The sequence below is a fragment of the Ochotona curzoniae genome, unplaced genomic scaffold (genome assembly GCF_017591425.1).
Source record: "Ochotona curzoniae isolate NIBS_2020 unplaced genomic scaffold, NIBS_Ocur_1.0 contig_1, whole genome shotgun sequence".
Lineage (NCBI taxonomy): Eukaryota > Metazoa > Chordata > Mammalia > Lagomorpha > Ochotonidae > Ochotona > Ochotona curzoniae.
The window spans coordinates 11,343,823-11,360,236 of record NW_024464918.1 but is presented as its reverse complement, the minus strand read 5'-3'; the positions used below and the strand labels follow the sequence as shown (position 1 = coordinate 11,360,236).

General features: G+C 36.6%; 1 protein-coding gene across 4 annotated transcripts in view; it reads left to right on the top strand.

Moving 5' to 3' along the window:
* The window catches only part of GABRG2 (gamma-aminobutyric acid type A receptor subunit gamma2), an 85,109-nt gene extending 74,227 nt beyond the window's left edge, over positions 1–10,882 (top strand). For 3 of the 4 annotated variants that reach the window (XM_040975673.1, XM_040975690.1, XM_040975675.1), the window contains 4 exons: positions 1,957–2,109; positions 6,133–6,338; positions 8,358–8,381; positions 10,003–10,882. In XM_040975673.1, coding sequence (XP_040831607.1) covers positions 1,957–2,109; positions 6,133–6,338; positions 8,358–8,381; positions 10,003–10,278 — 659 coding nt within the window. In that variant the 3' untranslated portion in view covers positions 10,279–10,882. The remainder of the gene's footprint in view (positions 1–1,956; positions 2,110–6,132; positions 6,339–8,357; positions 8,382–10,002) is intronic. The other variant, XM_040975683.1, reaches the window with a different exon arrangement.
* The last annotated feature ends 5,532 nt before the right edge of the window (positions 10,883–16,414 follow it).

Sequence of the window (16,414 nt, the reverse complement as noted above, 5' to 3'; positions counted from 1 at the left end):
CCCCTGTTGCCCATCATCCTAACTCCAAGGAGCACTGCTTAGCCCAGCTTTCGGGGGATGCAGTCAGTTCCGGCTCCGGGTCTTGGGCTAAGACTCTAACTTCTGCCCCAAGAGCTGTGCAGAAGGGACAGCACTGCCTTCCCACGCCCCTCTCCATCCTGCTGAGCCGCTCTACCCACTGCAGAGCCTGATGGCTGTAGGGAGCTAACTAGTTAGTAAAGCCCTTGAATTGACTCCGAGATTTCTGAGCTGCTGCTGTCCAACCCCGGAGCTACATAGGAACTTGACAGCAACAGCAAGTACTTGACACTTAGCAACTTGGAGGTGGATGGGAACGGATTGTTGGAGACAACTGTGGGGTGGACGACGATGCCTACTTTCCACATTGCTGTGGTGCTGCTGTTGAGCATGGGCAGTGATATGATTGCTAATGGATGGAAGAGAGCGCAGGGTGATGGCAAGCAGGATGCTCATAACGTGAACTTCTCAAGGTGGTTGCCTGGGAGCCCTAGCAGCCAGGCCAGGCGTTTCAAGGACTTCTGAGGCTCATGCACATTGCAAGTACAGCCCTTAAAAATGATATTCTCTCACAGAACAAAAAAATATAAATGTATAACAACAGGAATACCTCTCCACAATACATTTTTGAATTTCATAAACTGAAATCCTTTAAAATGATACTTGTTGTGACAGAAAAGGAAAGGTACAGAATTTTAAAAGGAGGTTAAACATTATAATTTTTAAAAATTACAGATTTCAAAGTGTTTTGAAATGAATTAGTCTCATGAAAAGGTATATGATGATTATTTGTTTCTTTAGTGTTTTTAAAGTTTTAAAGTATTATGTTCTCTTGATCATCTACATAAATTTCCTTTTTAATCTCAAATGTTCAATGTTGCATATTCCTGATTATTTTCTTGATGTTTATAATTTATAGATGCATTCACTCCTTTGTCCATTAATTTAGCAAAAGTTACTGATTACCTATTTGTAATCAAACAGGATGTCAACAACTGGTTTTGTAACAGTGAGCTAAAAGGAAACTTCAGAGACTCATGAAGATCAAATACAACAGGGGAAGATTGATATTACAAAAACCAGTACTCAATGCACAAGATTTGCACATTAAAATGACAGTTTTGAAAAAACATGTAAATCAATTAAATATAAGAAAAAAGTCTCATCATAAAAATTTGGTTATAAGATGAGCAAATACTCATTATTACCAGTCACCATGATATTTCACTCTAGCTTATTTGGACAGATGTCTTCAGAAAAACAGAAAGTTGCATGCCTACCATGATGGTTCAGTGGCTAAATTCTCACCTTACCCATGCTGGGATCCCATATTGGTGCCGGTTTGTGTTCCAGCTTCTCTACTTCCAATTCAGCTCCCTGCTTATGGACTTGGAAAGTAGGAAGCAATGACCCAAAGCCTTGGAACCCTGCACCCACGTGGGAAGCCCAGAAGAAATTCCTGCCTCCTGGCTTTGGATCAGCTCAGCTGTGGCTATTGTGGCCACTTGGATAGTGAACCAGGGATGTAAGATCATTTCTTCTGTATCTCCTTCTCTCTCTAAACCTGCCTTTCCAATAAAAATAGGTAAATCTTTGAAAAAAAAAACTAAAGAGAAACAGAAAATTGCTACAAAATTCAGAAGATAATAGTAGGCAAGATAATTGCCGTGTTGAAACCTTGCTCCCTGGCCTCCAAACCAAGTAAACATTCACAGTGTGTGTGTCAAGTAGGAAGAGATAGTAAGAAAAATTCATCTAGAAAAAAGTGATCAATGTGTTAAAAATGATTCATTTCAACTAAGAATCAGTGCTTCTAAAAAAATCAGGATTGAGTTCAATTAGTTTTTAGTGGAAGTCTCAATTGAATTCATATGTCTTTCCCAATTTCTTTCATTGGTTGATAAGGGCTGGCACGGTGCTGTCTTTCTTCTGTTGCAGGTGATTACGTAGTCATGTCAGTCTACTTTGATCTGAGCAGAAGAATGGGGTACTTCACCATCCAGACCTACATACCCTGCACACTCATTGTTGTCCTGTCCTGGGTATCCTTCTGGATCAACAAGGATGCTGTCCCAGCCAGAACTTCTTTGGGTGAGACACATTTATGTTACAATGTCTCAAGATAAGGACCCAGCATAAACAACCTTCATATTCTTTCAAATTGATTTGCTTTAAATTCTGCTAGCTATTACATAGCAGTATCATCCCCTTTAATGACAGCTATCATATTTAAAAAAAAATTATCTCAATTATCTTACTTTTACTTTACTTAACTACATCCACAGATTTCCTTTAATTATTTTTCTTAAGATCTTTAAGTAAACAATTAAAAACCTTCTAATTTGTTTACATCATGGGAGTCCAGCCAACAATAGGATTCTGTTGAAGCTGTTCACATGAGCTTGCCAGAGCTGATTGTTTGTACCCTCTTCCAGCTTTGGGTTTAGTTATGTCAACTGGCCGTTCAAAATCAGCTAGGGTGGAAGTATTAATAACTTGGAAATTGGCAAACATTGACATTATGAGTCATATTTTTTCCTAGTGTGTTGATTGTCACACATTCACTGGCATACTATTGGCTGTTAAGTTATTCCAACATGCATTAATTATTGTGATGACACTGGTTCTTTATAGAAAAGTCACTGAAAAAGATGTTTTTAGAAAAATACTTGTGAATTTTCATGGGAAATGCTTTTAAAATGATTGCTGCTTGCTTAATGTAGATGGCATATGGTGACATTTGTCTTGTATTTTCACATCTTCTCCTTCACAGGAGGAGAAGTCTCACGTAAAGTAACACAAAGCCACAGACGGACACAGGAGTCTAGGTACAGGGCTAAAGACATTCATATTACATAAAATTCCTGAGTAACGGAGACTAGAAATCAAAGAGTAAGAGAAAAAAATAACACTAAAGTTAAGGCAAGAAGAATCATAAAACCATGATTCCCTTTAGTCAGGTATGTAGAATCAAGAGAATATAGAAATGGATGGAACAGTATCGTGTAATAGTTAAGAACTCTTAGTTTGAAACTACCTGGTGTTTTTATACACGCTCACACATATATACATGCACATATGTAATTCTGGAAAACCTGGAAATTTGTCTAAATCACTGTTTCCTCATACATAAAACAAGTAATTCTTCTTGCATCTAAATTAGGAGGATTGATTAGGGTTAAATAAGGTATTCTATGAAAAGTGCACAAAGTGGAGTAAGGTTTCAGAAATGTCAGCTACTATAATAATTTTCTGATAAAAAGAAATCATCTGTACTAGGTTATTAAACTCAGGGCAGAAATGATTACTGAGAAAAAAGACATCATTTGCATTTCTGTTCTCTTCCAAACCTAATTTAGTTTCCCATCTGTTTAAAAATGAAGTTATTTTGATTTTTTTCCCGTTACATGCAGTACTTCATATTATTTAAGTCCTATTCAACAATTCAAATATCTAATGCTCTGTAACAAAACAAATCCAAGACACACTGAACCCATCCTTGAGGACGATCACTTGTCACTTGTGAGTAGAGTGTATTGCATTACATACTTATTTGTCCCATATCACAAAGTAAATGCTTTTTCTGTGTCTAATACAAAGTCTGACACATAGCTGGTACCTCAGTGATGATCCAGTAAATGTACAGATTTAGAGCATGTGAAATAAAAGCTTTGATGTTTTCCAATCCACACTCTACACAAAACCATCCAATAAAAATACTACGCTCTCCTCTTGAAGCCTGAAAGTTCGTTGATCAAAATTCCTTGTAAGATAACCTCAGTAGCTCATTTCATCTGCTCATGCAAAGGGTGTTCAATGACAAATGGCCACGGTTGGGGAAGGGATCAGGTGAGTGAATTCAGGAATGAAGGAGAGGATTCTGAACAAATAGCAGGTATGTATTTCTTCTTGGTAATTTAAGTCGGGCATATTCCATATGGTCCCTATCCTGTTTCTACTCTTTACAAACGTTGTGTGTAGAAGTTGGATTAATGATGATAGAATTGTTTTATCACACACTTTAATGCTGAGCTGATGGACCAAAGGTGCTGTAATGTTAAATGATTTACAGTCACACAGGCAGTTGGTGCTACATCTGGATCTAAGCTAATGGCAGATAGATTCTGGGAGTAAGAGCTTGGTGAAGCTCAATTGTTTTAAATCAAACTTAAGGTGGCAGGAGGACTTTTAAAGTAACATGTTATGGTTCAATCTAAATGCCTCTGTGTCAATATTCTGAAAAAGGCTCAAGCAATTCTTATGTACACTCACCTTTTCAAACACTGATCTAGATTTCACTGACTCTCATTTACAGTGCTTATAATCAAGAGTTAAATGAGATGGCCCTAAACATCTGTAAACGTTAATATTGCAACAGGACGGTTCAAAGCATCTTGGTTGATGAGAGAGATGGCTCATACATTCAGGCTAAATAACCTGAGCATGGGGAACAGTCATCGCGGTGTAGTGATGACAAATGAAATGATGAAACCAACCAATACTATATTTCACTCAAGTAATCTGAGATAAGGTAACATCCTGATGATCTAACTTGATGTCAGAACTAGAAGTATTTATAAAAACCATGAATATTTCTCATCTGTATCAGGTAAGAAGAGTGCCCTCCCCTTTTTTTCTGGCTTTGTAAAGCCAAATTTAAAATATGTATTTAGCCATCTTTTTGGTGGTTGGTGACTTAGGGAAAGCAGACTGTCAGAACAATTCTCTGCCCTGTGGCTCCAGGCAGAACTCTGAAAATGTCATGAGGACATTCAAGAAGATTTCAGCTTTACAAGACCGCAGTGAACTTTCTGGCAGTCTAAATTACATTTTCCCAATTTGCTGCCTCCATGTTTAAGTTACATATCAGATTTTATTTCACCTAAATTTCACATGCCAGATGCCCTCAAAAAGTACTGCCCTTAGATATAGAACTTAATATGAAGAAACCTGAAAAAGTTGATAGAAAGACTAAATGAAAGTTGGTTTTGGTGCAATTTTTTTTTCAAAAATCCATGAACACTTTTTAAAGTATGATTGTCCCATGAACTTTCTGAAGGCCCTCATTTGCGTGGATTTCAAATGTTCTGTGCACCATAATACCAAAATATACTCATTTTTAACTCCATTTTTCATGAAATTGTGAAGTACTGTTGTGCTGTCATTGCCACTTCTTGTATGTAAAGTATGGCTAGAAGTCTGATTATGAAACAAAGGCCAAGGTACCTATGTAGGTTTTGTTTTCTCAAAAAAAAAAAAAAAGCTACTGGGTACAATCACATGGATATAAATGAGATTATTTGATTTTTTATGTTTAAAAAGTAGCCATTATTCCATAAAATAAATGATATCACTACCTAACATTTATTGCAACTTTATTAAGAATTGACATTCTGTATGTTATTTAGTTAAGCTTCACTATCGCTTTGGGAGGTTTTCCCACCACCCCCTGTTTATGGATGAGGCGTTTGTGTTTTCCAAAGGACCTACTAGGACAGTCGGGGGAAACCTCCAGACCGCAGCAGTTCCAAGATGAAAAACCTACAATGACTCCAGCTGTCTGCTGTCTCCATGCTATATATTACCCATGTAACTTAAGAACAAATCACTTCCCTGGTTTGGTACATTTAAAGTGATTTCTTGCACTAGTATAAAATGTAAATCCCTCTACATGCGGTTCATCACGTAATCTCTAAATCACAAGACATGCTCTCCCTTCCCCTTTACTGATGTCAAGAATCCTTCCCTTTATGCTAACCCTTTTGTTAGCATCCCAGCTAACTAAATTCTCACCATTCCCACTGTCCCCTATGGCAAACACTAAAAATTTATATTTAATTTGCTCATTTGATTTGCAGTATATCTGTTTCAATAGCATGTAAGGTACAATAAAGATTGGGACTAAGTCCATTATCTTCTTCAGTATACCTTCGGTGTCACTGCAACTAATACATAATAGTAGACAGGTAAAAAACGTATTTTGCACAGAGTGAGTTAATATGTTATTCTTGGTTGCCCATCACTGAGGTTGCCTATGAGTTATATCTCAGCAGTAACTCAGTTCCCCACCTTGCAGATACAATCCCATGACCCACATCTTGTCCCTCTCCTCAGGAATCACCACCGTCCTGACAATGACGACCCTCAGCACTATTGCCCGGAAATCACTCCCCAAGGTCTCCTATGTCACAGCCATGGATCTGTTCGTGTCTGTTTGCTTCATCTTTGTCTTCTCGGCTTTGGTGGAATATGGCACCCTACATTATTTTGTCAGCAACCGGAAGCCAAGCAAGGACAAAGACAAAAAGAAGAAAAACCCTGTATGTATCAGTTTCCATTGTGACCACTGATATTTTCATGCAGGAAGACTATATTGTTTTGATAAAGTTTAGTTTGATGCACCTATTTGCAGGTTAAAACTCAGTATTTTTGGCTCTAAGATGAAGAGTATGTGTTTGGCCAGTCCACAAGGATTCATTTATACTCAATAGCTACTTGAGATATCTGATTCTCAAAGTCAGATGCTTAATGCAAATGTAATTATTTGCTGCCTTTACTTTCTGGGTATTAAAAGTGCTGCTAAGAATTCCTTTGGTTTTCTAGTTGATATTCTAGTTTTTTGTTAATTTTCACCCTTCTGGCCCCTCACTATAACATATTTAAATTATTGATGTTTTAAAATAAATTTTTCATTGAGGGCATTCTATTAAAAAGGTACAAGTTTCAATGATTAGTTTTGCAAATAATTGTGTGAATGTATGTGTGTTGGGTACATGTGTGTGTGTTTCCACTAGAGAAATTTTATTGATTTCATACTTGAATGCATTTAGTTTTTTAAATAAATAACTTACCTATTGTTGGGGCAAGTTGTCTAGACTTGCCATGTCTTTGTTTATATATGAATAAAAATTGTAAATACTATTAAATTATACTCTAGAAATGCAATTTCTCATTAATAGTTGCAGATGATAGTTGATCTTGATAATGTTAAGCTGGATTGCTTTCAAGTGTATTCGTGATTTAGAAAAAAGTAGCATGACTTCTGCTTGCCACTACAAGTTAATCAACGAGGAAAAGGCACAAATAAAATTGCTTAAAGCAACTGTATTTTATTGTGATGAGAGCACACAGCCAAATATTTACTCATCGGAACCCAATTTGTGACTCATGGGACCCCTTGAAGGGTAAGATAGGACAATGGGGATTCTTCTACACTCTTGGATTTATAGGCCTCACGAGGGGCATCACAGCTACGAGGTACCTAACCAATCTCTCACATTTACTGGTGACTAAATTTTAAGTTCCTACTAAATTTTAAAAAGGGCATGTAGTGATTCCAGTTTCATCCTGATGCATCCCCAAGAACCTTGTAAAATTCTACAAATAACAGCTTTTGTTTGAATGTAAGACTTGGTAACAGGTAAAGAAAAAGGCATCCTTATCCTCAGTGCTTAATATAAAAGATGTGCTTAGCTCTTATTTCCTGGACATTTGCTATGCTTTATGCAGCGCTTCCCTTCCATGTCTGTCAAATCTCTATCTGCCTTTCCATTATCTCTATCCTTGCTTTGTTTTCCTCCTGGTGGTGTTTTTCATTGGCTCCTCTCTTTGGCATTCAGTTTCATTCTTACTGAAAGATGATTCTACTGATCAGCTGCATTATCTACCTGCCAGTTGTAACAAGCATGTGAGGACTGGCTTCCCAAGCAGTTCTGAAGAGTCTTTAGAAACAGCCCCATTGACCTCACCAGCTAGGTCGCCACAGAGAGTATCGTGCTAACGATAATAAGATTCCTTCATCCAGCACATGGAAAGGGGATTGAAACCATGGGAAAAATAAAATTACCTGAGATTTTCATGCATTTTTCCTTTTAAGCCCATTCACGTATTTAGGAAATCAACTAAGAGACCGAACTGCAAATGAGAAGCTAAAATTATATTTTCCTGTTCTATATACCCTTGTTTGATGCTATCAAGGCTCACCTATTAAGGTAACCTTGATAATTAGAAAATAAAATGAAAGTATTTCTATATAGGTGAGCCAGGCAACAGAAAGCTTCCTCACAATTTAACAACACTGGCTTCTGAATTAAGGTAGTTGTGCATTTATTAAGGATTTCATTAGTAATCACAGACTTTTATTTTCCAACTCCAGGTATATGCTTTATCCCAAACTTCAAACTCTCCTTCTGTGTTTATAATTTCGGTTCATTTTACTTACTATGTTTTCAAAATGTATTTTTAATTTATCTTATTTTGTCTCTCTTTTTTCTTTTGTTTGTTTGTTTTTAATTTTTATTTAAAAAATGCAATTCTCTTTTCTGTCTACAAAACCAAAGCTTCTTCGGATGTTTTCCTTCAAGGTATAAAGTTTTTGGAATGGAAATTCACTGCATGCAACTGCTAAACTTAACTATTAATGCTTACATGGTGTTTTATTTTTTGTTCTTGTTATGAGTAGATATTTAAACATTCCACTGAAAATACACATTCAAAACAGAGAAAGTTGTATTAATTTCCACAGTTTACTCAGCAACTACACGTTTAATTGCTTTGGTTTCTTTAAGGTATTTATTTAAAAGGCAGACTGGTAGAGGGAAGAGAGACAGTGATTCTTTCACTTGCTGGTTCACTCTCTTAATGCCCACAACTGCCACAGCGGGGCAAGGCTAACGCCAGGAGTCAGGAACTCCATTCGGGCCTGTGAGTGACTCACACACTTGAGTCGTCACCTGCTACTTCCCACAGTGTGCAGTGTGCGTTATACGAAAATGAATCAGCAATGAAAGTGACACTCCATCCCTCAAACTCCAGTGGGAAATACATGTGTCTGAAGCATGGGCAGCTTAATCCTCTGGCCTACAACTTCTCTCTCAATATAATATTTGAGTTAACCCTAAACTCTGACATGCTGCAGATTCGGAGGGTCTTTTTTACACATCAGTACCAAAACAGACCCTTTCTTCCCTGATAAAAATAGAGTTTCATTGAACTGGTTACGCTTGGCTTTTGTCACCTTTCAAGCCTAAAATTTAACTGTTTATATCCTGATTCAAAATAAGATTGTTTGGTTAACTGAATAGACATTGTTTGAACTCTACATTTCGGATGGTTAAAACACTAGCATCTTCACTGGGCTTGTTAGCTCTATCATATAATATTGTAATGAACTTTCCATTCAGAGATGCTAGGATTTATATTTCTATTGTCCTAAAATGAATTTATTTGAGCTAACATTAAATAAATACTTTGGTTTTATAGAAATTTCTTTAATTGATTCGGCACTAACAATTAAACTATCATGTTGATACCACTTTCTTCCCAAATGCTAAAAAAATTGCAGGTAGTAACATTCATTTCTGACTTTTCATTCATATATAACTCGACATTGCTGACATTCTTAAACCTTTAAAATAGTGAATATTGGAAAAGTATGACCTTCTTTTAAACCACACTTTTGTGGTATAAATATCAGTAAAATTCCATGCTTATGAATATCTTAGAATTTTCTATTATTAGCATTTAATACATTTGCTCAGTGTGGTGTGATTTCCTATCTGCCTATAAGTAAGCATGACAAAACTTGATTTCAAAGTTGATGCATTTTTATTTCTCTACTCACTCACAAGCAGCACCATTTAATGCCTTCATGTAACCAACTTCACATCTACACTTAGTAGAATAATACTCCATGTAGTTTGATTTAAATATTTAAACTTTGAGTTCTTTTGGTGTTCAATCTTCTTGCTACAGCTACTAGCTTGATGATACTATTTTCAGTTGCACTGCTTAAGCTCAAAATTTGAAATCTGCAAATGTGCTATCTTTCTAAGCTCAGTTATACCATTGTAGATCACAATACCATAGTATCTTCCTGAGTACCCATTTTCAGATTCATCATCACATTGATGACATTGTGAGGAAACAGTTCACGACTTCAGTGGAACTAATTCTGGGCCTTCTCCTTCCCTACCCTTTTCTCAGGCCCCTACCATTGATATCCGCCCAAGATCAGCAACCATTCAAATGAACAATGCCACGCACCTTCAAGAGAGAGATGAAGAATACGGGTATGAGTGTCTGGATGGCAAGGACTGTGCCAGTTTTTTCTGCTGTTTTGAAGACTGCCGAACAGGAGCGTGGAGACACGGGAGGATACATATCCGAATTGCCAAAATGGACTCATATGCCCGGATCTTCTTTCCCACTGCGTTCTGCTTGTTCAATCTGGTTTACTGGGTCTCCTACCTTTACCTGTGAAGAGATAGGAGTTTTATTGATATGGGTATTACTCACAAAATCTCATGGAGAAAAGGTATCCTTTCTAAGTCCACGTAAAGAATCCCCTACATTATTGATAATGATCTGGTTTCTATGTTCTAACCTGATGATACATTGTATATTGTCATACTGTTCGTGCCCAACTCTCCTTTGGTTAGTGTAACTTGAACTTTAATGTTTGCTGTGTTTCAAACCTGCAAGGCAAAGCAAAATTAGAGCAAGGATATTGAAGCCAAACAGGATATTTTTAGGTATCGCAACTGAAATATTGAAAGTTGTGACTATTCACAGAGGTGATAGGTCTTTATGATTCATAACAAAGTTAGATACAAAAGGTCAAAAGCTGTATCCCATGTTCACTTAGGGTCATACTGGTAATTTTGACTCCAGTAGAATACCTTCTACATTTGAGAAGAATAACTCCCTTTAAAATATAAATCTAGGCTAGATATTTATTATATCTTTCTCCCAAGATAGAAAATTTCTTCCACATTACATGTACAGTGATGTAAATATTTCAGTAACATCGAATGCTTCACGTTTAATGCATGCATCTCTTTAGAGCCAAAATAAATGGACTGAAATTATAACTATTGTCTTTTATTTTGTGTCTTTGGGCTATGAAAGAATTATGAGTATAATGATAAGGATTTAGATTTGGAATTAGAGGGAGGGATTTTCATTAACTTCTCTCTCGTTTGAATTTTTCTGACACGTTACGACTTCAAGTAAAACACAGGCTGAATAGTCAACTTGGCCGACTCTATTTGTGCCCAATTTCATAAACTAGAGTCTATAAAGTACTGAATGTGCTTGCTTCTACTTTTCTTCCTAGAATAAGAGGTCATTACAGAACTTACTGTACATCTCCCAGTCTGCTTCTAGTGATTGTGAGTGCCTTGTGGGCAGAACCTTGTCATTTCTTCATTGGGTCCTCAGCACTTTACATAGTGCCTGGTACATAGTTGGTGCTCAATAATTATGGTCTGAAGCTAACTGCCCTGAATACTGTTGGTGAGCTCTCTATGCTGGTCTACAGTGATTCATCCCTTCACACATGCATTATCAAGTCATATCTGATTTTGTAAAAATTTCTAGAAAGACCGAAAGAATTTTGGCTATTTATGTTCATCCTTAGAAAATAATTTTAGGGTAAGTCCATGCCCTTTAGGGTACTATGCTATATTTTTATACAGATATAATTTCTAGGGTATAATTAGATTTCTGTTTATTATTTTTCCAAGTTGGAGAATAGATCAGTACTGATGTATCCACAACTTCATTTGTGAATTTATCACTAACATAAGTAAGCTTCATACATGACTGGTGTTCAGAACAGAGTATTACATACATGTTGCAGGCAAGAAAGTGCTGATGGTTAAAATAAAAACTGAATGAGCAAGTGAATGACTTATACGACGATAGAGCCCATTAGCTGATATTGTATTAAATGAAATGATTACATCAGATTTCAGTCATAATTAGTCGAGCCCCAACTTCATGTACACATCCTGAATCTATTTTTCTAAAATAGTGCCCTTTGCCAGTACTTTTCTTTATAGTAATCTTTGCTCTAAGTTACAATACAATCATAAGTATTAGAAATATATAGATAATTTTAAAAGGTAGAAGAGATAAACTATAGACAATAAAAAGAGTAAAAAAAAAAGAAGAAGAGACTGTGGATTTGTTAATATAGAACCATGCAAAGTTATCATCAAGTTTTCTGGGTGAATCTTGAAACACATTTAGCTGCCAATTTTATAAAACCTTCATAATCAGTGATCTAGATTATAACTTCAAACAGTTGTAAATAAACTCTTTTCTTGTTTTCAATTGTCAAGATATAAAATGTTGATTCTTTGGGAGAGTTGGCAAATTTCAATGGTATGAAAATGTTACTGCTGTCAACTTGAATTGTGTTCTGTCATGGGGACAGTAACAGCTAGCCTCCCAATGTATGCATAGCATTGACAGTACAAATACACATTATCTATTACCTAATTCTTAATTACCAACTGCTCCCTGTCTATGTGTATGAAAACCTTTTCACAAAGGGATTGCCTCACATGTGGACTTTTACAATAAAAATGCTGCACTCTCATCTATGATGGCATCTCAGTGGATGATTTGTCTCAAGTATTGCGATCCTTCTTCATTTTTGAGGACTTTGCAGTGAGCTTACGTGTGGCCCATGTGACTCTATTTCCACACAGTGATTAAGACTTGCATTTGGGATGTTGAGTGGAGAAGGAATGCAAAAATGTTTTGAAGTAAGTTTAGTTCAATCCTTTTCTATCTCTAAGTTTCCATGTGAGTATAAATATGAACTCTGGTATCTCACACAGGAAGAACCACAAAATCGCCACCTACCAGTTGTTTGTCAGTTGTCAATACAATACTTGCAACTTGTCAGTTGCAAATTAAGTGCTATCGCACATTCTATATGTAGTGTCACAAAGTTTTCTCCTCACTTCCAACGTCATCAACGAGTGATGTTATTCTTCAGACATTTCCTACAAGGTAGCTCTCTTAAAAATCTAGCAGTAATTGCATATACTTTAAGGTGATGCTATATAATAATGCTTATTTTTTTAAGGAGTGTTTGCATTGGAAATCTTCTAAATTGGAAATCCATGCCTTAGCTGAAATACATATATTTATATGCATTATATATATCATGTATTATGATATATGTGATATGTGGTATATATTAATTAATTTAATGCCAAAGAATATTGTTTACACTCTCAATACTGAAAAATTCAAGAAGTTGATTTGCTCTGCAGACTTGTTATATCTTCTTTAAGTCCTCTGATATCCAAATAATAATGATGCTCCACAAAGCCAGATGATCTAACCTTCCTTTGCCTGTCACTGGGTGTGGCCACATCCAGTTTAAATACCCATTTCTCAGCTTTCAGACACGTGAGATTAGCTTTCACTTAGCTCTTGTCTCAGTGTCTAACTTGATGCCCCATCTACCTGAGTGCATATTCATGGCATGGCTTCTATCCCTTTTTTCTTTCAATATCATTTTGACTAGCAGCAACAATTTTTGTCCATAGTGAAGGTCAAATTAAATTAACCAAATGATGTGGTCTTTGGGGATTATGTCAAAAATTGCTATCTCTATGCTTTGTCACTATGAATTTTTGTCAAACATGTAGGGGATGGGAGGGATGAGCTAGACCAAAAGCTCTGCTGTATTTCCCAATGCTCAGCAAATGACCAGAGGTCACACTTCCAGCTAATAGCAGATTTTGGAGTTATCTGAATATTGTCCTTTCCACTATGCCTCACAGTATTTTAGGATTTGAAAGTCATTTCATTCAGAACTTTATCATTCTGCCAGATCAAAAGATGTTTTCTTCCTTTGATTTTGAGCTCACTTTTATTATTTTAATTGTAGGAAGGCAAGTTTTGGAGTGTCTAGTAATAGAGACAAGTCAATGATTTTTGCAGTTCTTTCATTACTATCTTATGTTCAAGGTACGTGAAATAGCAGAAAAAATTAAAAGATGACAATTTTGCTGCATGCCTTAGAGGTTTGCTCTATGCATAGAGTTCAATTTTTCCCACCAGAATACAGATACTATTGGTTATCTTATGTTTATTCTCTATTAAATGCTACCTAATCTACATATTTATTTTATTCTTGAGCCTTCTCCAAAACTAGCACCAATCCTTAGAGTGTCTTTCTTTGCTCAATGAGTTCAACAGTCTCCAAAGACTCTACCTTACTCACAAAGTCTTTCCAGTTTCACTAAAGCACAACGAGTTATTTATCTTCTCCAGTATTTAAAGTTATGATTTTTGAGTAACCTAATCTTAATACTTACCTTAGCTAAGTATTTAACATTCATCTAGACTTCTTAGAAAACAAATTTTAAATAAACAGTGCTGAGACAAGATTGTGAAATAGTGTTTTACTCACTTGCATCTTAAATCGGCTGTCTATCAACCTTATAAATTTGATGCATTTTTTTCTGTTACTTGCATGTTTTATAGGTCCACAATTAAGTCTGTTTTGGAGATTAGATAAAACATTTAATAAAAAGCTTTTGGAAAATATGTACCATGGATTCTATACAGGGAACTTTGAGTTCAGGAGGTAGTGGGTTGCAGGCATATATGCATGCCTCAGAATGCCCATGATGTGAGAGAGGATTTTGACCAAAATAAACATAGCAATTATGGAACTGCACTCAGTTTCAGGTAGGAAAAAAAGTGTTATGCCAACTGTGGATGAAACCAAACAAGGACTTCTCTGTATTACAAAGACTTTCACTCTACATGAAAAAATTCAGTCACTGAGACAAGAGTTTCTTCAAATTCTTAAATGAAGAAACTTGCAGGAGAACTTGAAAGTATGGAAAAATTATATATATATATACTTTCAATATGTTACTATTAATCCATGCACAAGCATTAACTTCTGAAAATAATATCTTTTCCTCCTTTTCCTTTGCATGTGCATTTAAAAATTTGGAGTAAGTAGCTAGATGAAGGCATAAGCATGGGTCGGTTTGTAGACTTTTTTAAAACATGATGATATGTATATTTGCATAAAGATATCTGTAACCTAAGCATCTTCTCCATTCTGTTTTATACATACACCATAATTAGTCATAATTTAGACAGTCTTTTATTTCTGAACATTAGCATTATTTCTTACATTTGCTTTTACAAATAACACTATTCAAGTTTATTTGCCATGCACGCTATACTACAATAAATGAGCATGGAACAACTATAGCCCTGACAGAAGCCAGATGATATACTCCAAAGGGTCAAAGAAAAATTAATGAGAAGGTTTTCTACAAAGATAAGGCAAAGTTACGGCCCACCAATAAAAGGACCCCATAGTACCACTGCGCTAAAAACAGTAGAAAGTCATTATCTCTTGAAATAGTTTTCTGTTGCCAATGTATCAAACGATCATGAACTCAATGACTTAGAAAAATGTAAATTCATTATCACTTCTAAAGGTTAGACTGTTTACTGGGTTAAACAAGCTGTAGGGAAGACAGCATTTGTTTGAGAGGGTTATTTGAAGATTTATTTAATTTTATGTGAAAAGCAGAGTTACACAGGGGAGTTGGGAGGGAGGGAGGACGGGAGGAAGAGAATCCTCCAATTGCTGATTTACCCTCGAATGGTTACAATGCCTGGAGCTGTGGCACCATGAAGCTGCTACTTGGCTGCCCTATGACTAAAGAGGCTCGAGGACTTGAGCCAACCTCGGCTGCTTTCCCAGGCAAAAGCAAGGAGCTGGACTGGAAGTGGAGCAACTGGGATATGAACTGGTGACACATTCAGAGGTTTAGCCTAACTACTTCACGGTGCTGGGTCCTATTTTGGAGGGGTTTATCTCAAGTTTTTCATGTTACAGAGGTCTCCCTCTAGAAATTATTGCTGTAAAATCCTGTTTACAATGTAAGGCATCACATTTACTGCCTGCAAAGAGTGAAATATGGGCATTGCTGTTTCACATGATCTAGAAAGTTATGGAAAAGAAGCCATCAAATAAAAGCAGCTACCTTAGATAGATGCAACTACCACCAAACAATGGTGTGTCAGGGAGGACATGAAGGAATTATGTGTCTAGAATTCTTCTTTCTCCTATCTAAAGCATACTAGTTGATCACAGCAAGTGGAAAACAAAGTCAAATGGTGCGGCCCAGAGAGCTCAGCCTTGTGGGCCAGGCTATACACAAGCAATGCTAGGTAACCATCGGAGTAGTGAATGGACATTGCCAAGAGCAGCTCTCCATAAATCAGCACATGTAATGCAAAAGAGAGCTGATTTATCTGTACATTGGTCCTCGTAAATATTTTTTAAGAATTATTTTTTATTTTTGTTGCAAAGTCAGACATACAGAGAGGAGGAGAGACAGAGAAGAAGATCTTCTGTCCAATGACTTACTGCCCAAGTGACGGCAACGGCTGGTACTACGCCAATTTAAAGCTGGGAACCAGAAGCTCTTCCTGGTCTTCCATGCGGGTTCAGGGTCCCAAGGCTTTGGGCCATCCTCAGCTGCTTTCCCAGGGCACAAGCAGGGAGCTGGATGTGAAGAGGGGCCGCCGGGATTAGAACCAGCGCCCATATGGG